Source organism: Harpia harpyja, chromosome 4 (assembly GCF_026419915.1).
Source record: "Harpia harpyja isolate bHarHar1 chromosome 4, bHarHar1 primary haplotype, whole genome shotgun sequence".
Taxonomy (NCBI): domain Eukaryota; kingdom Metazoa; phylum Chordata; class Aves; order Accipitriformes; family Accipitridae; genus Harpia; species Harpia harpyja.
Window position 1 is genome coordinate 72522293 of NC_068943.1, and position 25492 is coordinate 72547784.

A 25492-nucleotide genomic window follows, 5' to 3' on the forward strand; every position below is an offset into this window, starting at 1 on the left:
CGGCGGCGGCGGCAGGGGCGGGGCCGGGGCCGGGGCGGGAGGAAGCGGGGGAGGCGGCCGGGCCGGTCAGCCGCCGGCGGTGTGCGCCGGGCCCCCGCCTCGCTCCCCGCCGGTGGGCACCCATAACGCCGGCTTTGTCTCTGGGCCAGGCCACCCTGCCAGCTCCCCGCTGAGGGCTGGTGTCGGCTCGGGAACGACCTCTTTTTTTTTTTTTTCTTTCTTTGGAAGAGGGGCAAAAGTTTAGCGAGAGAAACGGCTGAATTTGTGCCCTCCTGCGACCGCTGCAAGATGCCGAGCCAGGCGCTGCAGAATAACGCGCGGAGACGCGCCTGCTCGTACAAACGCCCGTTACCGTTAATAGGTGATTCCTGCCTTTGAAAGCACTTTGCATAATAAGAGGATTACCCATATAGCCAATGCTAATAATTACTACTATTTATGAAATGGCTTCTCAGACCGACCTACTGCCTTCACGCCCGTAAGACACCCGCAGCTGTCCCTGGGTTCTGCCTGCAAATGGCAAGGGCTATCTGGCCGGAGTGGTGCTGGGCTGAGAGTTCTGAGCACCACACGTCAAGAAAGGTTTCTTGAAAGCACAAGCAGGCAGCGGGCTCTGGGGGAGAGCAGAAAGAGCCATCAGAAAGGAAGACAGCACAAGGCAATGTTTTAAAGAGGAGGGAAACTTAACAGCTGCAGTCAAAACACACACAAGTCTCGCGCAAAGAGAAGGGAAACAACCTGGATCTCCCAAGTCCTCGGTGGATATGAAGATAAAAAGTGCTTTATTTGCAACGAGCAAGATGGCCGTTATCAGTTAACAAAAAACTTTCTAACGGTAAGGGTGGCAAACATCTCAACAACTTGTCTGGGGAGGTTTTAATATAGCCAGGGCAGGGCAATAAGTTAACTGTCCTGTTGATGCAATCTGTAGCCTGATTTTATATTGCTCTATGACTCCTGCTTGGTTGATAGTGAACATAAATCATAAAACCCACAGAAACTTGGTATTTTATATGCAGTTTGCATTCATGAGACACTGGTATAAACATCTGGCACAAGATGCAAGGCATTGGAAAATGAGGCCTAAGAGAGTCATATATTGTGAAGTATATTTCATACACACTACATGAAAACCTCAAATATTTCATCCCTAAACACATGTATTATCAGTAGTTAGTACTATTTTAGAGAATGGAGAAAATAAAGCTGATTAACTGCCTTCTGTGTAATCACACAAGTCAGTAACGGAAGCAGGGATAAAAACTCTGATGCCTTAATTTCCACCACCTCTCTTTACCACCACCTAGTTTACCTAGTTTCTCTTAGACCTGTCCTTAAGATTTTTTTTAATCTGTTGTGTTTGGTAAATTGAAAGAAATAGGTAAAGGGTCTGTTCACCGTGCAGTCTCACGAGGCAGAAAACTACATGGTAACTCAGCTCCCCAACAAGACATTTTGCTGAATCTTGTAAGGGATGTGCAAGAGCCTTCAGGGGTAGGATGGCAGCTACAAGAATGCAGCTCTTGTTGGTACTTGCAGTCATTTGCATGTGCTGGTGGGAGGAAGTTTAAATTACCTAAATTCCTAACTATGAGTTGCTCTCTGTGCGTATATGGGGGGTTACCCAGAGTGTGCAGAGTGGGGGTTACCTCCCAACAGGGCTGGTGAATCCTAGATGAGCAAAAGCAAGCTGCAATACTGCAGTGTTTTGTGTATTAGATTAATGATTAAAATGTTTAAAAAGCATACCAGAGGCATAATTAATTAATATATAAAAATACAGAGAAGCAAGGATCGCTGACCTGCAGAATTTATAGATTCAGCAAAGTTCAGGCTGGGTTCTCAGCTGACCTCGAGGAATTCAGCATCCCACTGCAATGGAATAGGAGATGAATGCCTCTTCCTTTTTGATGGTTTCCTTTTGCAAGTTTCCTGGTAAACTATCTACCAAGTAATGCTTTCCTTCTGTTTTTGTTTCCATCGTTCTTTCCTTTTTCTCCCAATCTTTTGCACCCCCTTTTCCTGAATCCTCTTTCTTTCTTTCTTTTTATTCTCCTGGAACTTAATTAAAACTGCAAAAATTATGCACTAAAAATGCTTTCAACGTACTTCTGTTTTCCCCAAATTTCAAAGCTTTCATCAGTCTCACAGCACAACAGATGTCATAAAAGTTTTATTTAACGTAAATGGTAAAATTCCTTGCAATAACTAAATAACTTGTGATCAGTTTCACAAGTGGTCTGTCCTTGGGTGATACAGTAACTACTCAGTCCTGGGACAGACTGGGAGCATAAGAGGGCTTTCCCTTTTGGCTCAGACAGGTGCCTCCTAAGGCCCCTCTAGTCTACTAGTGAACGTGTCCTGACATAACTATTAAAATATGTAACATTTTAAAGTATTATTTTGTACTGAGACTGACTACTGCTCGAGCTGCTGAGTGTGCCAGAAGGGCTGTATTTCAGTGGTTTTATATTTAAGTTGGAACTGATGTTTCTGACTTTTTAAAGTGATTGTGAAAAGCCATTTTTTTTCTTTGAACCTTCATTATAGGCATGGGTTATTAGAAGGCAAAAGCCAGTAAAAAGAATAAGGAAATTATCATTTAATTTCTTTCATGACTAAAAAGAGTGATAAAAGCATGGCCTAAGTTACTGGTATGCTTTCTTACTAAAGTGCAAAGTAAGAGTTCTTAAAGTAGCAAGTAAATAGTTAAACTTCAGCCAGCACAGGCTTGCATAAAACTGATGCACTGTTTACATCCCTCCTAAAGTTTCGGAGTAATAAATGTAATGTGTGCTATAGTGTTTTCTTCTATCTGTAACTGCCATACAGGATGGCTTAAAAACAGCCTTGAATCAATGCAGGATTGACGTACACACTGGGAGTAAGCTCACAGAAACAATACAACACTGCAAATGCTGGATGACAGCAGAAACAGCTTTGAAAACTAGCACACTGTGGAGGCAGAATACAACTCCCTGCAGTGCAAATCTTGGTCACAGGACCAGCCCACTGTATCTCCAGGACCATCACGCAGCAGGATAGTGATGAAAAGAAAGTGGGTAAATTTGCTGCTTGGCTATTTATAAAGGTGCTGTAATATAATGTGGCGATCTGATATTACTCTTACTGCTACTTGAAGAGGAGATTCTGCTCTTACCAACCTATATGCACCTCTGTACTCCCAGCTGCACATTCCTGCTCCCCCCCCCCCCCCTCCCCTTCACTGGTTCCCTTTTACTGTACGGCGAGTCAATTCAGGTCACTAATCTGGCAGAAAACAAATGCAGCAATAAAAAATTGTTTTCCAACAGATTAGTGACTTGAATCGACTCATTGTGTGATGAGTACCAGAGCATGATCCGGAAAGAGGTGAAGGCGGCACAGCCTGCGGTGGAAGCTCTCTGCACAGGGGAGCAAGATCCCTGGTTTTGAAGGCCAGGAGCCTCTAGGTTAGTTCAGCTGTAACACAGAAGCCCAAGAACACGCTATGGCATCAACTGGAAGGGAATAAATTCTCTTTGCTTGTCTGTCCTCTCAGTGTCACCCACAGTACTACAGGTTGTGTCGTGACCCTGCACTCAAGGCAAATATTGGGAGTGCATATCACTTTTTATGAGGTAAAACTGGTTTTCTCTGACTCTGTAGAATAAGCACGCACACCCCTCAGCGGGCACCACGCTCAAAAAGCTGCGTGATCAGCCTCAAAACGTGTATTTTGCCAGAGGAGGTTGCTCCTGGGGTGGGGGGGTGTCTGTGCGTGTGGGCAGCCAGCTCGGCTCCGGGGCTCGTCCCGCTGCGAGGCCGACGCGCTTGTGGGGACCTCCAGCCCCGAGGAGGGGCGGCGGGCAGCTCTCCCTGCGCCTTCAAGGCGCCTGGCGGGGCCCCCGGCGGGGCCCCCGAGGCCCCTCGCCCACCCTCACCACAGCCCGCCGCCTGCCGGGGAGCGGCGGGGCCGCGCTGCCTCGGCGCCAGCTCCTCCTCCGCGCCGGCAGAGGGCGGCCCAGCGCCGCGCCGCCGCGCCCCGCTCCGCCCTGGGGAGGCGGGTGGCGACCATGGCCGTCCTGCTGGAGACCACGCTGGGCGACCTGGTGATCGACCTGTACACGGAGGAGCGGCCCCGCGGTAGGAGCGCGGCGGGCGGGGCCGGGGGGGGTCGCGGCTTTGCCCCTTGCGCGGGCAGGTGGAGGCCCCGAGTAAAGGGGCGGCTGCCGCCCTGGGCGGCGGCTGCTGGGCCGGGAGGTGTGGGTTGTTACCCGCCCGGCCCTGCTCCCGGCCGCCGCTGTGGCGAGGACGCGCGGCTGGCTTCCCTGCGGCTCCCGGCGGGGCAGCCGCGGCTCCGGCGGCTGGGAAGCTTCCCGAGGTTTTCCCTCGCTTCGGGGAAGGGAGGAGGGTGGTTGCCCGTCCCCCCGCCCGAGCGCCGGGCTCCCCTCGGCGCTGCCCGGCCCCGCCCGCGCCCCTGGTGGCGAGCCGGGCCCTTTGCTGGGGCTGTCGCAACGCGAGGTGTGTGAGCTGCCGGCGCGGCCGCCTGAGGAAGCGGGCTCCGAACGGGTGGCTGCAGTCAGCGGCCCGCCTTCTGCCGCCCGGCGCGCTCTGTGGCCGGCAGCGGTCCCTGCGGCAGCTTCTGTGTGCGCTCGAGGTACTCGGGAGCATCGGTTGCTGTTGGGAAGCTTGGGTTTTATTGTAAGTGCAAGTGTGGCCGTGGGTGTTTGGAAAGAAACCGGGGAGGAAAAAAGAATGTGCGTTTCCCTGTAACTGGCTGCATTTAGGGTTCTTTGAATCGCTAGGCTTTAGGGAGGGGGGAAGCGTTACCTCTCCTTAGAGCATTTCTCACAGCGTTTGTAAGGTTGTACGCTAATAACTCTTAACACGGTCTGCTCCAAAACCACTTTTCTACACACTGAACTGGATATCTTATATCTGTACTTCCTGTATCTGGGGTTTTCTTTAGTAAATGTGGTTGTAATTTCTTACAGCTTGTCTGAATTTTCTGAAGCTCTGCAAAGTCAAGTACTACAACTACTGTCTTATTTATAATGTACAGGTGAGTATTCTCCATTTCTTATTTTTTTGTTGGTTTAAATTCACAAACATGAGAGCAATATCTTATGTATTCTCCTTTGTGACAGAGAGATTTTATTATACAAACCGGCGACCCCATGGGAACTGGCCGTGGAGGGGAATCCATATTTTGGTAAGTAAAACTTTTGTGTTACTTCATCGACAGAGGAGTTGTATAGGGGAATAGGGGTTCCAATTAGATTGTCTTCAGCTCTCTTGGGGCAGAATTACTGATGGGAAGTAAAAAAGTTGATGCATAAGCTTCTTTGGTTGTCATACCTAAATACCTTTTTATTTCCTACACTGCCTTTGGCTGTTCACGTTTTTTTCCTGGACAGTATTCGATCTCTGACCTTAGAGGTGAAGTTACGACTAACAAGTTTTACATAAATTTCTGTTTATTTAAAAGTTAGCAAATAACTGTAGGTTTGATTTTTTTAAGTATCATAACTGAGTGCTCTGTAGAAGGCAAAATCATTAACAGTTTGTTATTACTTCTGGTTTTGTAACAAAATGTATTTAACTGAGTGGGAGGGGAATATAGAGACTATACTTGATTTCCTCTGTGTATAAGAAAGTAATCCTGTTGTTCTAAAAATTCACTTGAGTTCATTTTGGTCATGTTGAATGTGTATAAGGAAATCTTCCTTGTTTAAGATGTTTTCAGTGGTCATGCACGTAAAAGTTGAATAGATTCAAACAGCTAGGATGGAAGTTAGCAAAGTGCGTATGTTCTATACTATTCCTTTGAAATCGTTATTAAAAGTAGAATTAAAATTGCAGAGCAGAACTAGACCTGGAGTGCTGGGGAACACAGTATGCAGAGATAAATAGCTCGGTTTGAACAGAGACAGTGTTGCTAGACCAGTGTTGACATTTGTTAAGTCTGGTCTGTCAGAGTCTCTTAAATACAAAACCTTGAACACACGGATCACCACTCTGGTGATACTGGAAGCAGTATAATTGTGCTGAGCAGATGCAAGTCTAGGTAGGTAAACTTGACAGACCTGAGCTGTCTCTGCACATGGGTAGATCAAGTTTATTTTGATATTCTGCTCTTTTATAAGGATTGGTCTTCTGGGGCTCATTGGTATGGCAGGTAGGGAAGTATAGTGTGATGACAGTGGCAGGTTCTGTTCTGCTACTAGCATGGGGAATGGCAGTTTGTCTCTTCTACCTCTTCATTACTGCTGAAGTCCATGAAATTGGAGTTTCTGTTCTTGCTACCCAGGAAACTGATACAGGCAAAGTTTAATTTGAATCCTCTCTTCATAGAGGCTTTCAAACACAACACTGTCCTTAAATTTGAGCAAATGTGTGTATTGACTATGCCTCTGTCAGTTATGGAGTGTGACAAAATGAGTGATACCAGGGTTAAACTTAAAAAATTACAAAGAATTTAACAATTTGCCATATCCTGTGTATCTCAAATTACTGTATGCAGTCCTGTCTGTATGATAAACTAAGTTTACGCGTAGATTTAGTGGCTTTCCATTTATCTTGGAAGAGAAATTTTTGGCATAAACTATTACATTTTTACAGTGTGGATTAACATATTTTGATGGAACCTACTTATCAAAATTGTATTCTCTTTATGCCTTAGAAAAATGTTATATACTGCAGTTAAAAAATACAAATATACCTTCCCCTGCTCCCCCCCCCCCCGCCCCAAAGCCTCTGTGAAATGCCTCAGAGAAAAATCTGTTGTTTCTTGGAATACAAAGTGAATTTATGTAAGTGTACAGGTCCATAAAAATGGTGCATGGTTGCAGTGTAAAATCTGGTTTTATTTGAATGCCAATGTAAACATTTTTAAGGTGTTTTATTTACTGTTTTACAGCATTGGTTTAGCTCCCTTTTTAAAATTCCTTTGACTTGTAACATATTTGTTATGTTTTCAGTCAACTGTATGGTGATCAAGCTAGATTCTTTGAGGCAGAAAAAGTGCCGAGAATTAAGCACAAGAAGAAGGGAACCGTGTCAATGGTGAACAATGGCAACGATCAGCATGGATCACAGGTCAGCATACAGTGTTGGAAAGCCTTGGTACACATCTGACTAACTAAAATGAAAATTCCTTGAATTTACAAAAGAGACATAACAATGACAGTGTCATCTCAATAGCATCATCTTGTAATGTGGTCAAAAGGTGTGTAAAAAAACCAGCCATAGATCAGATAACTATTTTGTGTAGCATTGCTGGTGCCAGTGGGTATTTGATTACAGACACAAAAGAGACTAAAATGGTCAGATTCAAATCCTGTCCTAGATTAATTTTATAAATTTTATTTGTTAGCATTCAGTCCTCTCTATTATTTTTCCCGTGTTTATTCATTTCTATTAAAACCTTGATGTGATTTTGCTAATGTATAGAATGGGCAGGAAAAAGTCCTGTATTTAAATGGAAGTGAAAAGTAAGGAAACTGAGTTTTGAAATAATCTTAAACCTTTCTGGTTATAATTTCGTGTTAGTTTGGAAACTGAAGTCATATGACAGTTTCCTTTGTATGGTTATATAAAAGTGTGCATTAATAGTACAATAGTACAATGTAAGTTCGTGGTTTTATCCCAGTGCTGGTATAAAGCAATTTTTTAAAGTGTTGTTTTTCCCTTTGCTGTTCCCTGTTCATGTGCACGCAGTTTTTGCTGTAGGTATATTTAAAGCTCTAATCTCATAGAATGGTATTATTTCTAAATGACTATTTTAGATGCATTGTCACTTTTATATATTAAAATGCCTTACTTGTGTCGTGGTTTAACCCCAGCCAGCAACTAAGCACCACACAGCTGCTCATTCCCCCCTCCCCGCACCCCAGAAGGATGGGGGAGAAAATCGGTAAAAGAAGTAAAACTCGTGGGTTGAGATAAGAACGGTTTAATAGAACAGAAAAGAAGAAACTAATAATGATAATGATAACACTAATAAAATGACAACAGCAATAATGAAAGGATTGGAATGTACAAATGATGCGCAGTGCAATTGCTCACCACCTGCCGATTGACGCCCCCTTAGTCCCGAGTGGCGATCCCCCGCCCCCACTCCCCCCAGTTTATACACTAGATGTGGCGTTCCATGGTATGGAATACCCCGTTGGCCAGTTTGGGTCAGGTGCCCTGGCTGTGTCCTGTGCCAACTTCTTGTGCCCCTCCAGCTTTCTCGCTGGCTGGGCATGAGAAGCTGAAAAATCGTTGACTTTAGTCTAAACACTGCTGAGCAACAACTGAAAACATCAGTGTTATCAACATTCTTCGCATACTGAACTCAAAATATAGCACCATACCAGCTACTAGGAAGACAATTAACTCTATCCCAGCTGAAACCAGGACAACTTGTAATATCCGTATGTTTTAATTTAAAAAAAGAGGAGGTTTTAAATAATCAAAGAGCAATTAAAAAAAACCCTATGGTTTTATTCCAGCTAGAGCTTGTAATATATGGAGTTCATTTTGCTGCTTCACTGCGTTGTATGTATAAAATTGTTTGGGTGGGGGGTTTAGGAAGAAGAGTTTACGTTTGTATTTATACTTAAGAATGCAGCCTGCTAGCATATATACAGGTATATGGGAATTATGGGAACTTTATTGCAGCTTCTTCCTTGGGAAACAAAAATTCCAGTAAGGAATTACATGGAGTTGGCTTACAAATATAATGCAGCTTAATGCAGCTGCAAGTTAGCAAATACTAACCAGTCTTAACTGTGTTGCAGAGAATGAGGAGTGAGATGTTACCAGTCAGATTGTAAAGCGTGGATGTAATGGTTATGTTCTGTTATCTGTGTGTATCTGCTTCTTCCTCCTTCGTTCATTACCAAGTGTCGTCCATCTTTAATTTGTTACCAAGTGTTCAACTGGTATCAATCAATGCTACTGTGTTCTAGTTCTCCTTGCAATGCTACTGCATCTGTTTTTTGGGGAAATAAAAGTTTGTGATACAAGGGAAGGAAGGAGAAAAGTCTGGACAGAATTAGGTGAAGGTAGAACTATGGAAGCTTTTGCCAAAATTGTGAAAATGCACCTGCCAAATGCAGTTTGATGAACAGGTGATTTGAGCTCAGCTCACAGCTCACTGCTGCCCAGAAGGGTAGCCTTGCTCTTCCTGCCCTCTCCCTTTCATCAGCAGTGAGGCCTGTCACAACCTTTGCTGATATTGCTCAACAAACCTACCTGACAGATAACTATCTGCTCTTCCTCTGGTGGTCTGGTTTTCTGCCAGATTGATGAGTCAAACCAATTCACAGAAGGGTCCAACGAGCTGGAGCTGCAAGCTCATGTGGAGGGCGACTTACATGAGAGAGCCTCTCTTCTTCAGGCAGTGGCTGTGAGCTGTAGGTTTCCTCACCATGTTCTTAGAGCTGATGCAAGACGACTAATCTTCTCCTGCAGAAGTCAGGAAGAGTTGTTTTTGCCCTACTGATTTCAGTGAGAGTTGTACCTCTCCTAAGGTAAAACTCAAGCCCTGAATTTTTCTGTTTACTGTTACTGGTTTTGTATCTCTCTTGTAGTTTCTTATTACTACAGGGGAAAACCTGGATTACCTTGATGGTGTGCATACAGTATTTGGAGAAGTGACAGAAGGCATGGATGTATTGAAGACAATTAACGAAACCTTTGTAGATAAGGATTTTATCCCGTACCAAGATATCAGGTGCAACTGCTTTTAACTTCCCTTTTTGAGGAATACATTATAATTAAACAAATTCATCTTTTTTGGAAGCTAGATTAATATAGTGATGTCAGGTGACCTGTACATGATATCTTAAATACTCTTTTATTCCAGTATTATTGGTAAAATAAGCAGGTACTAAAATGAACAACTGTGTAAGAAAATGGTGCAACTATGTTGCCTTTACAAAAGCATCAGTACTACTGGTATTTACAAACATACAGTATGTTTGGCTGTTTGGGATAAACAGAATCAGCGGGGCTGGTTTCCTGTTACTTGGGTAAAGAGAGTTTTATTTGCATGTGATTGATGCTGGTCTTGGTTTTGTTTTCCATAAGGATAAATCATACAGTAATTTTAGATGATCCATTTGAAGATCCACCTGGCTTGTCTATTCCTGATCGCTCACCAGAACCTACTAAGGAACAGCTAGATGTGAGTGTTCATGATAGCTTCTTGGGGAAAAGTTGGAAGAAATAATTAAATAAATTTATCCCTATTAGTGGCCAGCAGAGACTTGGTCAAAATAAGAATTCTGTCTTAAGACTTTGTCTGTCAAATCTATATCCTAAAAGAACTATACATTTTTAGCATAGGAGGATAAGAGATGCTCTTCTACTACACTAGCTTGAGTTCCGATATGTCAAATGCTTGTCTGTTATTTGGGGCCGTTGCTGTGTTTAATCAAATATGGCTGCGTAATCTTTCAAGAAAAGGATAAAAGGGTGACATGGGTGCTCTCCCCTTTGACTATACTGGAGTTAGGGTGGAAAGCCGTATTCTAGTTTTCTAATTACAGTGTAGATAAGCAGAACACTCAGAATTTTCACCTTTGGCATTACTGGTTTTCTGTATACTCTGGTAGAAGACAAAATATAACTAACATTTATTAATATTAAAGTGCTTACTGCTGTTTTTCTTTTAAATGTGAAATAGTCTGTGTTTCAGTGGAAGTAATCTTGCTCATTCTTTGAGTTGTATCTGCAAGCATGGATACTGTTGTGGTGTATTTGTTCAGACAGAAGGAATTTGCTAAAAATATAATTGTAATAATTCATAATTTACTCATAGCATGCAGTTATGGAAGTTGCTATGTGAGATTATCTCCTTGTGTGGAAACAGTTGTTTCAAGCAATGAATAAATTGACTAGACAGAATATTGTTTATTTTTAACCTTAATAGATATAACTACAAGATTGGAATAAGGCTTTCATAGTACGTCTGCACTGTGGTTAATCTCTGATGTACCTTAAGATAAGTTAAATGGTATGAGGAGTTTAATAGCTCACTGTCAACTGCGTAGAGATTTGAAAACATACTTGGTTTTCTTCCGCCATAGCCTGTCTGAAGATACACCTTTTGGTGTAGAAATGTCTGTAAGAAGGGCAGCGTTCTAGAGATGCTGATGAGGAGACAAAATTAATCCTCAAATCCTGCCTAGATGTAGATGTGTGAAAATAAAATTCTTGTTGTGATTTTTAATGTTTGAGTCTTATTAGACACCCCAGATATTTGCAGTGTTCATTATCGTCATTTCTGGTAGGAGCTATCTAGATTAGAAATGAGTTGACACTTGTGGTGAGATGGGGAGTATGAGATGGGAGTATAAAAGAATTTATCTGACTGAATATGGTTCAGATTGGGCCTGAAAGTTCATACGTAGTTCATAGTGCCTGAAACATGAGGATAACATCTTTTCCCTCTCTTTTAAATCTAAGTGGGAAGAACAGAATGAAAGCCCAGTTCTGCAGAGATGCAGTCCTTAAGCATTTTTCATGTCTTGGGGGCTGAGGGTGGAGGTCATCCAAGTAATATTTGCAAAGTGAGAAAGAATTTTTGGCCATGGCTTGGTAATAAATAGCTTTTTCCTTCATTTTTCAGAGTGGCAGAATAGGAGCAGATGAAGAAATTGATGACTTGAAAGGACGGTCTGCAGATGAAATAGAAGAAGTTCAGGCAGAAAAAGAAGCAAAAACTCGTGCCATTCTTCTGGAAATGGTGAACATATTTCTGTATTTGCCTTTTAGATGTTACTCCTCTGTGTGTGCATGTTATATTAAGTCTAGGAGAATGTGTACTATTTATCTTGAAATTGCTTATCTGATGATGATGTCATGGCTCAGAATCTGTGCTATTAAATGTCTGTGGTACATTGAAAAGGATTGAGCATGAGCACTGGAGGTGGTTTTCTGATAAAACAGGTGATATTTCATTTTTAAAGCCAGGATTAAGAGTGGACCAGTGGAGGCTTTATAAAAACTTGCTAGAAATGCATGCAGTTAAAAAACATAATATACGTAATATGCTGCTGTATATATATATAATCCTGGAAAAGGTTTAGCATGCGTGGGAGAGAGCTGAGCTAATGTGTGATAATCTCTTCCCAGTACATATAGTGGTATTGAGGTTGCATTATTCATGTATGTAATGGCAGTCTTCCTTCTGTGGGATTAGTTGCATTTAACGTTGGTTAACTTTATGTTCTTCCTTCTTAAATATAATGTTTGGTAACTGCTGGCAGTTGTAAACTCCGTATAGTAACAAAAATTGTGAATAGGCTTTGAAGTCTTTTTTTTAAAAAAAAAAAAGAAAGTGCACACACACTGTTGAACAACGGGTGAATCCATCACACTTCTTTACAACTACCAAATTCAAATTTGTGGTGAATAGTTTGCAGCAGAGGCTAATACCAAGCTCAGTCCAGATGTGGCCACAGTGTTGCAGAAGATCTGCTGGTGTGGGCTCTTGTTTTGCTGCAGCAGCAGTGGGGCTGATGACGTGTTTTCCGGATAAAGTTAAGGTTAGCTAAAAAAGGCAAGTGGGGTATGTGAGCCAATACAGTAATTTTCAGTGACTATTGCTGGGTAGCATGCAATAGGGAGCTATGCTATATAAGCTGAAGAGATGAAAAACTTAAGTGTGCTGCTAGTTTCACTGATTTGAAAAACCCCAACTATTAGTTCCACTATTCTTTTGTTGAAACAGTAAACTTCTCTGAGAGTCAGGTGCTTAAACTCCTTTTGTGTTCTTTTTTGTGGAATCTGATTCTTGTGTTATTTTGCTTCTTTATGCTATCACACTAATGTGCATTACCTTTTTATTAGCATATTAAGTAAAAGATGGAGATAAATAGTTTAAATATCACTAGTCTTTTGTTCAGGTTTTAAAAAGAAGTGCTACAGTTCAACAGGAGGTAGTATGTGTATTTGCATTTTCCCTTGTAACTTAATTTGCTATCAAGCTATCTTAAATTTAAGCTTATCCTAGCTGTTGCGAGATTTCAAGGAAAGGCGAGTTGATCTTGGGTACAGAGGCTAAGGAATGGATCCAGTCCATTTTTATTTTTGTAACAGAGTGGCTCTAAACATACACTTCAACCTTTTAGAACTGTGTATTTGTTATAACAGGGAAAGTGAGGTAGAAAGTATTCGTGACTTTCATGAAGTCCTAGTGGTGGAATTGCAAATAGATAATCGTTTTTAGGTACTATGGAAAACACTTTTTTGTGACATTGAGTAGGAAAAATATTTTATTAATTTTTGATTTTGTGATAGGAATGTGTCCGAGATCATCCGAGAGATGTGTTGCCAGTGTGCTTGTGGCAATAAAATATAGAGAGCTTTAGGCAGAAGTGACAAAGGTCTTTTTCTGTTTGCCATAGGTGGGAGACTTACCAGATGCAGAGGTCAAGCCACCAGAAAATGTGCTGTTTGTTTGTAAACTGAATCCTGTGACCACAGATGAAGACCTAGAGATAATATTTTCACGATTTGGTCCCATTAAAAGGTAATTATTGTAAAATAATAAAGAAAAACTTCTTCGTTGAAACTGAACTTCATTCCTGCCAGTCTATTTAGATTTGGCTGTTAGGTAGTATTCCAGTATCTCTGGAGGTTTATGCTGTGCCTGCGTGTATTTGGATAGAGACCACAACAATGGTGATAGGAAGTCAGATCTAGCTAGATGAGTATCCTGTCCCAGCAGTGGTTTTAACTGAAAGCCTAGGGAAGTATAGGAACAAGGAAAGCATATGATACTCTCCCCAGCCCCCCGTCCTCTCCCTCCTTTCAGCAGTTTTTATCTCAGATGCTACATGAGCGACATACAGTCTTTGGGTTTTTGTTTTGCATGGGAGTATGTATGTTTTGGGATAAAATGACAAACATTTCTGGTATCCAGTATACTCTTTGTTAAGGTATTTCTCATGCCTGCTGCCTTTTTCAGTTTTGAACTTCCTAGCAGTTTTGGTTGATTCCTCCTGGTACTGGTATCAAAAGACATGATGGGCAGTGAAACCTACTTTCTTACACCTCCCTATCCTATACTCCAAAGTCATCTTTTTTTCTTGCAAAGAGTACTATCCTACATACGCTTTGTAGAGGAATTTTCCTTACCTTGTTTCCCGTTTCTCAATCTTTTTCTGTTCTTTTGTTTCATCTCAAGATGAGAGGACCAGAATTGCACACTGTATTAAAGAAATTACGGATTTACAGTGGCACAGTGGTATTCTCTGCTTTGTTCTCAACTGCTTTTCTAGTCAATGCTAAAGCTTTTTTTTTTTTTTTTTTTTTACAATGCACAATTAGGTTTCCTCCCCCCATGCTCATCTTGTTGCATTTCTCTACATTGAACGTCATTTGCTATTTTGCTGTTCAGTTGGTCTCCTAAGAACTTTCTGCAGTTTTTTCAGTCTTTATTTTTGCCACCTTTAACAATTTAGTATCATCAGCAAACTCTGCTGCCGACCTCTCTACTTTCTCAGTGAGAAATGACTATTTACTCTTGCCTGGTCTTTTGCATGTTTATCAATGCAAAGATGTTTCTTATGCTATTGCTGCTTAGTTTCCCCAAAAGCCTTTGGTGCAGGAGTTTATTAGAATTTCCGGAGGGATTTCAAAAGACTGCATCAGGAATCATCATCATGCATAAGCATATTGACTCTTTCAGAGAACTTCACTTGGGTTTATTCAGATGGTCCTGAGTAGGTCCTATTTATTCAGATGGACACTAACTCTGTTCTGCATTGAGTTTCTCTAAATTTGTGCAGTACTGGCATATAAGCCTGCAGACTCCCAGATCCTTCACTAGACTGTCTCTGTGTGTGTCTCTGCGTGTGAGTGAAATTGGCATTGTTTGCCACTTTTACAAGTCCAGCATGATTTGTGGATGTCCTAGGGATTTCTTACTTTTTTTTTCTTTATCTCTTTGTTCAGTACCTCTTCTGTGTTCTTGCTTTCAGACAGATTCTCTGAATAATCCACGAAGGAGGGTTCTGACACAAAACTGTCCTACCTTCTTCCTTGCTGATGGCTGCTGCAGAGAATTCCCATAGCTTGTCTGAATAGCCTTGTTTTCTCCCCCCCCCTTTTTCCCCCTCTTTGTTTTTCTTTTTCCCCCTCTTTGTTTTTCTTTTTCCCCCTCTTTGTTTTTCTTTTTCCCCCTCTTTGTTTTTCTTTTTCCCCCTCTTTGTTTTTCTTTTTCCCCCTCTTTGTTTTTCTTTTTCCCCCTCTTTGTTTTTCTTTTTCCCCCTCTTTGTTTTTCTTTTTCCCCCTCTTTGTTTTTCTTTTTCCCCCTCTTTGTTTTTCTTTTTCCCCCTCTTTGTTTTTCTTTTTCCCCCTCTTTGTTTTTCTTTCACCCCCTTTGTTTTTCTTTCCCCCCCTTTGTTTTTCTTTCCCCCCCTTTGTTTTTCTTTCCCCCCTCTTTGTTTTTCTTTCCCCCCTCTTTGTTTTTCTTTCCCCCCTCTTTGTTTTTCTTTCCCCCCTCTTTGTTTTTCTTTCCCCCCTCTTTGTTTTTCTTTCCCCCCTCTTTGTTTTTCTTTCCCCCCTCTTTGTTTTTCTTTCCCCCCTCTTTGTTTTTCTTTTCCCCCCTCTTTGTTTTTCTTTTCCCCCCTCTTTGTTTTTCTTTTCCCCCTCTTTGTTTTTCTTTCCCCCCTCTTTGTTTTTCTTTCCCCCCCCTTTGTTTTTCTTTCCCCCCCTTTGTTTTTCTTTTCCCCTCTCTTTGTTTTTCTTTTCCCCCCCTCTTTGTTTTTCTTTTCCCCCTCTTTGTTTTTCTTTTCCCCCTCTTTGTTTTTCTTTTCCCCCCTCTTTGTTTTTCTTTTCCCCCCTCTTTGTTTTTCTTTTCCCCCCTCTTTGTTTTTCTTTTCCCCCCTCTTTGTTTTTCTTTTCCCCCCCTCTTTGTTTTTCTTTTCCCCCCCCTCTTTGTTTTTCTTTTCCCCCCTCTTTGTTTTTCTTTTCCCCCCTCTTTGTTTTTCTTTCCCCCCCCTCTTTGTTTTTCTTTTCCCCCCCTCTTTGTTTTTCTTTTCCCCCCCCTCTTTGTTTTTCTTTTCCCCCCCTCTTTGTTTTTCTTTTCCCCCCCCTCTTTGTTTTTCTTTTCCCCCCCCTCTTTGTTTTTCTTTTCCCCCCCTCTTTGTTTTTCTTCCCCCCCCCCTCTTTGTTTTTCTTTCCCCCCCCCTCTTTGTTTTTCTTTCCCCCCCCCTCTTTGTTTTTCTTCCCCCCCCCTCTTTGTCCCCCCCCCCCCCCCTTTGGGTTTCTCTCCCCCCTCTTTGTTTCCCCCCCCCCCCCTTCCCTCCCCCCCCTCTTTTTTTTTTTTTTCTTTTTTTGGATCTTGATCATCTTTTGGTTTGTGTGTCCTAATCCTGATTTGTCAGTTTCTTGGGACACATGGGGGAGGTCCCTCCTTATTAAGTCTCACATTAATACCACATTTCCTGCCCTTGTTGCTTGTCTGACCTCCTTCAACATCCTGTAGTCAGAATTCTCATGTCATATACAAGAGTTTAGTAATACTGGTGCAATACTGTATTGCTCCCATTTTGTGCCTACTGATTAATACTTCAGGCTTCTTATTTTTGCCCAGTGAACTGCCTGATAAGATGGCTGCTGAAGAGGTGCTTGCTAAGAAGAGAAAGTTTGTCACATGTTGCCTGTTTAAACTTTCCTTAAAATGACCAAGAAAACAGAATGTGAAATTTCTTGTCTTGCATTAGTGAAATGCAAAAAATAACAAACAGTAATGTTGGAAAATAGATTTTGTTTCATTAATCAGAAATTTATCCCTAGTTTTACACTTCATGTTAACCACTTGTGAGTTAAGTGTAATAATTACTCAATTAATTTCACATGCATTTTTTCTGTGCAGACACCCCCACATCAGTAGGGGTCTTGAATCAAGTGTTATATAATACATTCAAGGGTTTGGGGTTTTTTGTTGTGGTGGTTTTGGTTTTTTTTTTTTAACTGTTGGTCTCCCTTTTAAGCAGTGCTTGCCTATACTATATTTTTTTGCTCCAACAGCACTGACGTTTTAATTTCATGTCAATTTTTCAGCTGTGAAGTGATTCGGGACTGGAAGACTGGTGAATCTCTTTGTTATGCTTTCATTGAGTTTGAAAAGGTACATTTTTTAGGTTCACTGTATGTAGATTCTGCTTACGAAAGTTCATTTTTGGTATACTTCCGTTAAGGAAAAACACTGAAATCTTGAAGTGTGGGGTAGCTAATTTTTCTCTTACTGGCTTAGTTATAGAAGTTGTAGGCCCTAAATGAGGCAAACATTTAAGTCTTTATTCAATCAAGCAACACAAATATGTACTTCTTAGGTTGTCTTGAAACCAGTGCGAGGAGAGCAGGTCCCTTTTTTTCCCCAGAACACATTAGGACTTTGAAAAGTTAAAGAGGAGAATGAATGCTAGGAGAAAAAGGAGGCATGCTGCATAAAGAGAGGAAGGTGTATGAAAGCAGGTAGATCAATGTGTACAGTAGTATCCTACATTGGGCTTGTAAATGATGCTTGCTTTATCAACATGCTGCTCTTACTGTGAGATTGACAGTAGAAGTTCTCTTGATGGTGCATAGCTTCTTGTTTCTATCTGCTAATCTCTCTTAATCTGTGAGGGAAAACTGGAAAACACTGGAAAAGTGTTCTCACTTTTCTTCAGTCTACTTATGTGCTTAAGATGGAGCTTTTATTAGTTGTCCTTTTTTTCCTTGTTTTTCTGAATGTATTACGTGTCAAACACGTAGCTGGATTCGCAATTTTTTAAAATAGTGAAATTAACTGAAGACTTGGAATTTGAAATGCTGACATTTGGACAAAGCATAACTACTTCTTTTGAAATGTCACAGTGCAAGAACTGCTGTGCTTTAGGCAACTTTAGAAAAAAAATGTATGCCATTAAGCAGTTGAATTTGTGATTGAGCTTTTCAGTGAATATTCCTATGAAATAATCATGACTTAAAATTTTCTGGAAACATTAATATCAGGAGGAAGACTGTGAGAAGGCCTACTTCAAAATGGACAATGTGCTGATAGATGACAGACGCATACATGTAGATTTTAGCCAGTCTGTTGCAAAGATTAAGTGGAAGGGAAAAGGTAGGTACAGTTACGATTCTTTGACCCTCATAACTTAATAAGCCATGACTTCTAAACTGTAAACATTATATAAATAGAAGCAATTTTTATGAGTTTAAATCATCACATCTTCAGGGATATAAAAATTCCTGGTACTGTAATAAATAGAGCAGCACAGTTGCTAGCTCTTCTCTTCACTTATTCCGTAAGAAAGAGTAGAAGGGTTTACTACTGTTACATTAACATTGCATTGCCATGGATTACCTTTTTATCAGATGTATTTTTGCCACTAAATAATTTGTTCCTCTCAAGCTTTAAAAGTAATGGGTTTTGATATTCCTTATTAGCAAAATAATATGGCAGTACATTGTTACTTTCTAGTTTCTTTTCTTTATTCATTGTGTGACGGTTGAATGTATACAAGAAAGTGAGTTTTCAGGCCAGGGATTTCCCCTCTTCACCTCCTGTAGGTCAAGCATATTGCATAGCAGGCTGTATGTTATAAAACCCAATTTCAGATGTTTGAGGATGTTTTGGGAGGAAAAAGGTGGTGGGAGAGGTTATTTGGTTGTTGGGAACATCAGGAAAACACTGGACTTGGAGAGGTGACTGTGCATTGCAGTGGTGATGTTCTTGTGCGTCTTCGCCTAAAAATGCAGTCAGCCTTCAATTGTTTGCATCCAGTTTCTCCAGGTTGGGGACTAGTCATGGACACTGGGGTGCTAGAACTTGCCCTGCACAGAGCTGAGATGACTTTGTAATCTATAGCATGCTCTGCAGTGGTGCATCCTGTACTAACTGACTACATGGAAAACTTTTCTTTATCTTGGTAACTTAGGTCTAAATTGTCCTAAATATTGGAAAGCTAACTGTATTGTTTTCTTGTTGTGCTTATATGGTACCCAAAAAATGACCTAGGGGAAGTATTGTCCTTCCACCTTCAGTAGCCGTTTCTGACCTAGCCAGTTAATATTGCAGTTTTAACTATGACCGTGAGATGGCAGCACATTGCTGTAGAATAGATTATTAATCTGTGAGCTGGTACTTTCAGGTGAATGGATGGAAAATTAAATCTGTCATGCCCCTCTTTAAATCAAGACATGACAATTTTTTTATAGTTTTCCATTTGAATTCTTAAACTGCAGCTGTCTCAGAGGTTTCCCTTCATGTATCCCTGAGCAAAAAGTCATTTCATAATGAGAATAGTCTGTAGGCTTTCATGGTAACAGAATTTTAAGTAGTGTGACATAGGACCTGAAATCAAAGTGGGACTAAACCAGTTGCTGAATCCTGCTTTGTGATCCTGTTCATGTGTTGTCTCCACTGGACGTGAGTGAGGAGAAAGCCGTATGTTGTTCATGGGATCTGCAAGCAAGAGAAGGACAAAAAATCACAACTTGTCCTACTCTCTTCTACTCTGTTACCCAGATGTCAGTGTTGTTTCTCAAACTGTGTCCTGCTATGTATATGTGTATGGTTATGAAAAGCCCTTAAATTCATAAGAAGAACTTAATGATACGTATGAGTCTTGGTTGGTTTTTTTTAATTGGAGTGAACCGAATATATTTTTCTGTGGACAGGTGGGCGGTACACCAAGGACGATTTCAAAGAGTACGAAAAGGAACGTGACAAACCTTCAAAACTTTCTCTGAAAGAGAAGGTAAAACCAAAGCAGGAGTATCCTTTTCTGGTCAAAGGTATTTTTTGAACTAAGTACAGTTTATGAAAACAGCCTGGAAAATCCTTCTTATTCTTAAAGCTTGCCAAATGGATGTTTTGCTGCTGCTTCATATAACTGTTTGGTGTTTGAGATGGAATTAAGCATTTTGCATTTTTCATTTGATGACCTCAGTGAATTTAGTCCAAATCAGAATGTGCTGTTTCACTTCCATGTTGTGTGCAGGTAAATAACATTTCAAGTGTACAGCTCTGGAATGACATACGGCATAACAGAGTTTTAAGTAGTTTCAGAGGGGGCCTGCTGCATCCAGAACGAGACCATAAGAGTAACTAAATCATGCTCTGAGATTATACTTTGCTTGTGGTGACCGTGAGAGAGAAGACGACCATAACTTGTTCCACAGGTAGAAAAGAAAGGAGAATTGGGACCTGGCTGTACTGTTTGACTGGACAGAATTCAGTCATTTTAGCAGGGCTGATTTTTTTTTTTCAATGTGTACAATCCTGTTCTGACTGAAATACATGGGAAGCCTTGGTAAACCTGGTCTGATAAGCAGGGATTTGTTTGCTTCATGAGCTTTTATGTTCTGCTGTTTATTGATATTAACTAACAGATCTGTCCTTAACCAACACCATCAGTGCCAAGTATGACCTTGTGCTGGATGAGGATATAGAAGAGTCTCAAACAAGTCAGTCGCACTTGGCTAAAAAACAAAAGAAGAAAAAGCACCACCACTCTGAAGATGAAGAGGATGACAAGAGGACCAAAACATCTAAGGTCTTGTCTCTTCATGCATTAACTTTATACCTGTTTATTGTCCTCCTAATAAGAGAAACCAGGAAAAAAAAAGTCTGATACTGAACTGAAGACATGGCATGCAAAGTCCTGTAAAATACAGCAGCTGTAAACATACAGAAGGCTGATGTTAGTATCTGATTATGAAAGAGGCTTTCCAAATCTTCCTGGACTTTTGAAGCTTGGCATGTCTGAACAGCTTTTTGCCAAAACATCCTGAAGAGGCAATATAGCCTCTCATAAAGTAGATCTTCAGCACTTTGAACCTGTTGTTCACATGTTTCCAGTCACAAACTAGTAGTTAACCACATTTCAGTAATGCAAACTGTTTCTCATTTTCTTGCCAGACCAGTGTGTGTTGGCTTTTTCTCATATGGAATCAGAAACACAATCTCTTTGCGTGTTTTTTTTTGTTGTTTTTCCTTAATTGTTTTGGAAGTGTGTGTGTAAAATCTGTATGCAGGTTTGCTTGCATCTGAATTGTGCAAGCATACAGTGCTGTAAGACTGAGGCTGTGGAGGAGATCATCATCAGTTCTGTCCTTCATTAGTTCCACTGCTGCCTGTCAGGTCAGAATTCTGTCATTTCTTTGAACTTGGAATAGTCAAGGTGTTGATGTTTCATGGAAATGATATCTGCAATGATAAAGTGGAGGGTTAACTACCATTGAAGTGTGAGCATTCAGAGAATTGAGCTAAGCTGAAAAACAAAGAAAACCACCCCCAATATTTTAACAGTGCAAGCTTTATGAGTGAGAACAGCTGTCTTCTAGCAACTTTGCAGAAAGTGATAAGGTTCCAGCCACAGTAAATAAAGTCTTGGTATGAGTTTTGAGTACTGCCTTTAAGTTCTTCCTACAGAGAGCATACATGATTGTGGTGTTCCATTGCATCACTTCTTGCTGTGATGCTAAAAATAACTTTTCTCATGAACATTAGCAATTAAATTTTTTCAGTGCCACCAGTGAGCCCTATCAGTCATTTGTGGTACAAATCTTTTTGTCACTGTATACTAATTCAGTTGGGATCCTTTGGGTGGAGGGGAGGGACCTGTTCAGATAATTAGTCTCAATTGGAGCATACACTGATGGTTCAGAAATCACCCGTGTGGAACTGGCTGGCTGTGAGTTACCAGCAGAGAACATTTTAAAGTCATTCAGATGTCTCCACCCCTGCAGGTGGTACAAGAAGTACTGGCAGCTATTGGCTGTAAAGCCCTTAGAATTATTACAAGGGGACTGCGAGACACATTAGCAGTGGATTTCATAGCACAAAAATATGAGGACAGTGGGATTCCTGGTGCTATTTCCAGGTTCTGGAAAAGAGTATTTTCTAGTGCTTGACTCTGTGATCTCTTCTGTGTCTCTATCTCTTTGTGATTTAATCACCTGCTCCTGTTGTGGTTTGTTCCTGTAGTCTGCTGCTGCTGTATTCTGGTATCTTCTTCTTTCCCACTGCTTTCCTCCTTTGCTCGCCTTTACCTGTTTCAGTGTAAATAGCTTGGCCTTCTTATGCCCAAAATCACAGGTGGAGGCTTACTTCTATTCTCTGATGGCAAGCAACATAGTTCCCTCTTGCAGCTGTGAAAATGAATTTCTGGAAAGAATTTTTCTCTGTGTCTGCACTTGAACATTCTTGTTAGCGTGTACTGTATAGTATGTACATACTGAGTAGTGTGTATTCAGTCTCATTTAGAGTGTCTTGGGCATGGCCCTTTCCAGATGAAATCTGCAGGCAGCTTAGCTGACAAATCCTGTTTAGCATATATAAAATGTAATTTTTTTTTTTTTTTTTAGGTTTAAAATTTGGGCATAATCTGGGGAACTTGTACAAGAACAGGGGAAGGAAGCATGTTCTTGAGGCAGAATATGTTCAGTGTGAATACTGAGGCCAGCACAAATCATAACAGTAGGGAAACTTTTTTATGAATGGTAGCATTTTTGGTATAGGCAAACAAAGCATTTTCCCTTAACCCTATTTTGGAAATACTAGAATGTATTTGAGGTAAGAACTTCAAAACAAAACAACAGCAGACCTTCCACAACTAGTTGGTCAAAGACCACAATAGCCATGCTTCATACATAAACTTCTACCCTGAGTCCCTAGTGTGGCAGAGGTTTTAATTAACAGACAACAGGGTCTTATAATGGGAAGTTCTGGCAACTGAAAGTGCAGTTAGTGCTACTAGCTCCAGCTATGACTTGAAGGGGGTTTATTTTCCAAATAGTTTCCATGATGTTGAGTCATTTTTGTGTTGTCTTGCTGTTTTTTTTCTTTAGTATATTTTGACTCATCCTTTTCTTAGTCTGACACACGTTTCCTGAGTCGTCAGCCTCTGTGTTGATGTGTTAAGAATATATTTTTGAATCTTGTGCGGTTTGACTTGATTCCAGAGGGTAGAAGAGGTACGGTGTTGTGGCTTGCTTTTAGTAGGTAACAGGATGTGGGTCTGGAGCAGGAGGCTGGATTATGGTGTGGGTTTGTGAATAGGATTTGGTAGCATATCTTTGAATACAGGTCATGCTACTGCTTGAGATCTATATTATGACTTTGTTCCCTTTCCAGTTTTCTCTTAGAGTTTACTATGTCTGTGTATGAGTGTATCCTCATGTGTTTTCTGCATGGGTCATACCCATCAGCCTGCAAAATACAACTTATTTTTCATTACCTCGTTATTTCCATTTCAACTCATGTACCTTGTGTTACTGTTTGACTGTACATTTAAAAGGATCGGATTCTCTGTGGTGCCTTTTCTTGTGGACTTCTAGCTTCAAGGAAGTGAAGTACTTTGTGTGTGTGTAGTTGGTCTCTGTAACAGTGTCATTCATTTTTCTGAAGCCTAAAATTTAGGCCATTAGAGATTATTACAGGCAGGTTTTCAAAAGTGTTCTGCATCTTCTTAGCACTGGAATGCCTGTGGGGCTTGAACCAAAACCTATGATGGAAATACTTGCATTGCTTACATAAGAAGTCAAAATCCAAATCTAGCTTGTGTGGTGCTTGTGAAGAGTTTGATAATATCCATCTGAGTTGAATTCCTGATATAACCAGTTTTGGTAAAGCTTCTTAGGAAATACAAGCAGCAGCATGCCTGGCAGCCATGCTTTTTTCCATAAATCCTGACAAAAACTGTAGACTTACCTTCTTCATATAGTTACACTGGTGGTTTTTTGTGTTGTCTTTTTTAAATCATCAGGGATGTGAATCTATTTCAGGTAGTACCAGCCTTAGCTAAGGAACCAACGATGCTTGACTCTTTTCTAGTTCTCTTCATGTCTGTGTATATTTTTCACTTTTGTCTGTAACTGCATATCCATCCAATTCCTTTAACAGGATTCTGATCGAAAACATGAAGGAGAACGCTGTAGAGAGAAGATAAAGAGTGAGAAGAAAGACAGGCATCGGAGTCGCAGCCGATCTCAAGAGAGCGACTACACTTACAGCAAACAAAAAGACAAATACAAAGAGGACTTCCGAATAAGAGACTGGGATAAAAAAGCAGACAGAAGCAGAAGTCCTAAGAAATCAAAAGACAAAGAGAGGTCCAAGTACAGATGAAGGATGAGGAAAAGAGAGGGGAAATAAAATACGTTTTCTTCCAGCATTTCTAACATTCTCTTAAATGGACGTGCAGTTACTGGACAAAATCAGTTGCCTTCTGTTGGCAGCTTGGCCTTATAATTCTATGAATGCCCAGTGTATGACTGTCGGAGTAAGCCTTGATTCCAGAAAGGTGGTTTCAATAAAGTATTTCACGTTAGTGAAATGGTTTGAGTGTCCGATAAGAAATGTTGTCTAAAGCTTTTTGGAAACATAGGCATGCACTAACAAGTGAATTGTCCTTCTCTGCTGTGAAGAGATTTGCAGGACATACCTCCTTTCTACAAGGAGGTTGTATTTACCTTTCAGCACTTTCAGATGCTATGGTAATGAGTGTGATAGAAGATCTGGGGAGACAGAAATGTGCTGTGCAAACTCATTCCAGAAAGTGGCCAGATACCGTTCGTATATGAATACTCAAAACTCTACTTCCTTCCTTTAAAATTAAGTGCTTCTGGTTGGCTTAGTCCCATCAGCTCTGTTTGCCGACACCACTGTGCAGCAGTGGTTAAAGGCCCTGAAGTACTGCTGTGCTGCTTGCAAGGGCCATGGAAGTGCTGCACCATACTAAATCAATTGCACTTATTTGCTTGCTCACTTACACAGGTCACTTGGCTGTGTGGCATTGCTGGAGGAGTCTCAAAACTGAGATTCACTTGATACTTTGCCCACCTGTAGTCACTGTTAAAGATCTGGCCTCTGTAGTGTCAGGGGGATCCAGCTGCTGTGGTGTCAGGCAAATTATGTTGGGTGGGTAGGAAAGAAGAAAATAGTCATTAGCAGAAAAGCAGAATTTGTAACTTGCGTTGCATTTGCCAAACCTAGGTGGGATTAGTTTTCAGGTTTTGTGGCAGAAGTAGGTTGGTTAATAACTCTTCATCTACAGAGGAATGCAGGTGATGTTATCAGAGCTTGGGTCTTAGTGAAAGTCGGCAGGGTCTTAAATGTCTGGCTTGCTCCTCGCTATTTAAACAGTGTTAGCCAGTATGCATACATTTTAAGAACATGTCCTCCTCTTTCTCTCCAGAGGAAGAGTGATCTTGCATTGTTAGCAAGGGAGGGGAGACATGGGGAATAGTATTTGTCTTCCCTTCCATGGAATGTGCAATGGCTCAGAGGCAGTCTGCTCTGATGAATAAATGTAACTTTTTTTCTTTTGTGATTGTGTAATACTTGCTGTAGTGTCTGATTGTGATATGTAATAAGATTTTTATAGCTATTTTTTTATAGCTTGATCCCCCCTCATTGGAACATGATCTGCAGGACAAAGACCAAATCTAAAATTCAAGGCAGCCAAGAAGAGTCACTGGAAATTACTCTGCCCTGGAGGGCCAGTAGCTG

At 41.1% G+C, this 25492-nt stretch overlaps 1 protein-coding gene across 2 annotated transcripts; it reads left to right on the forward strand.

Annotated features, from left to right (window-relative positions):
• The first annotated feature begins 3603 nt into the window (after nt 1–3603).
• PPIL4 (peptidylprolyl isomerase like 4) lies at nt 3604–24317 on the forward strand. 2 transcript variants are annotated; one of them, XM_052784761.1, is made up of 13 exons: nt 3604–3620; nt 4977–5044; nt 5130–5194; nt 6963–7080; nt 9564–9706; nt 10063–10159; nt 11606–11722; nt 13386–13510; nt 17050–17116; nt 17986–18097; nt 19657–19753; nt 20396–20534; nt 23885–24317. In XM_052784761.1, exons 3-13 carry the CDS (start codon nt 5160–5162, stop codon nt 24107–24109), a joined length of 1275 nt encoding a protein of 424 aa, XP_052640721.1. In that variant the 5' UTR covers nt 3604–3620; nt 4977–5044; nt 5130–5159; the 3' UTR covers nt 24110–24317. The 2 variants fall into 2 exon arrangements, with proteins under 2 accessions (XP_052640721.1, XP_052640720.1); XM_052784760.1 differs by lacking the exon at nt 3604–3620 and adding an exon at nt 4015–4125.
• Nucleotides 24318–25492: the final 1175 nt, after the last annotated feature.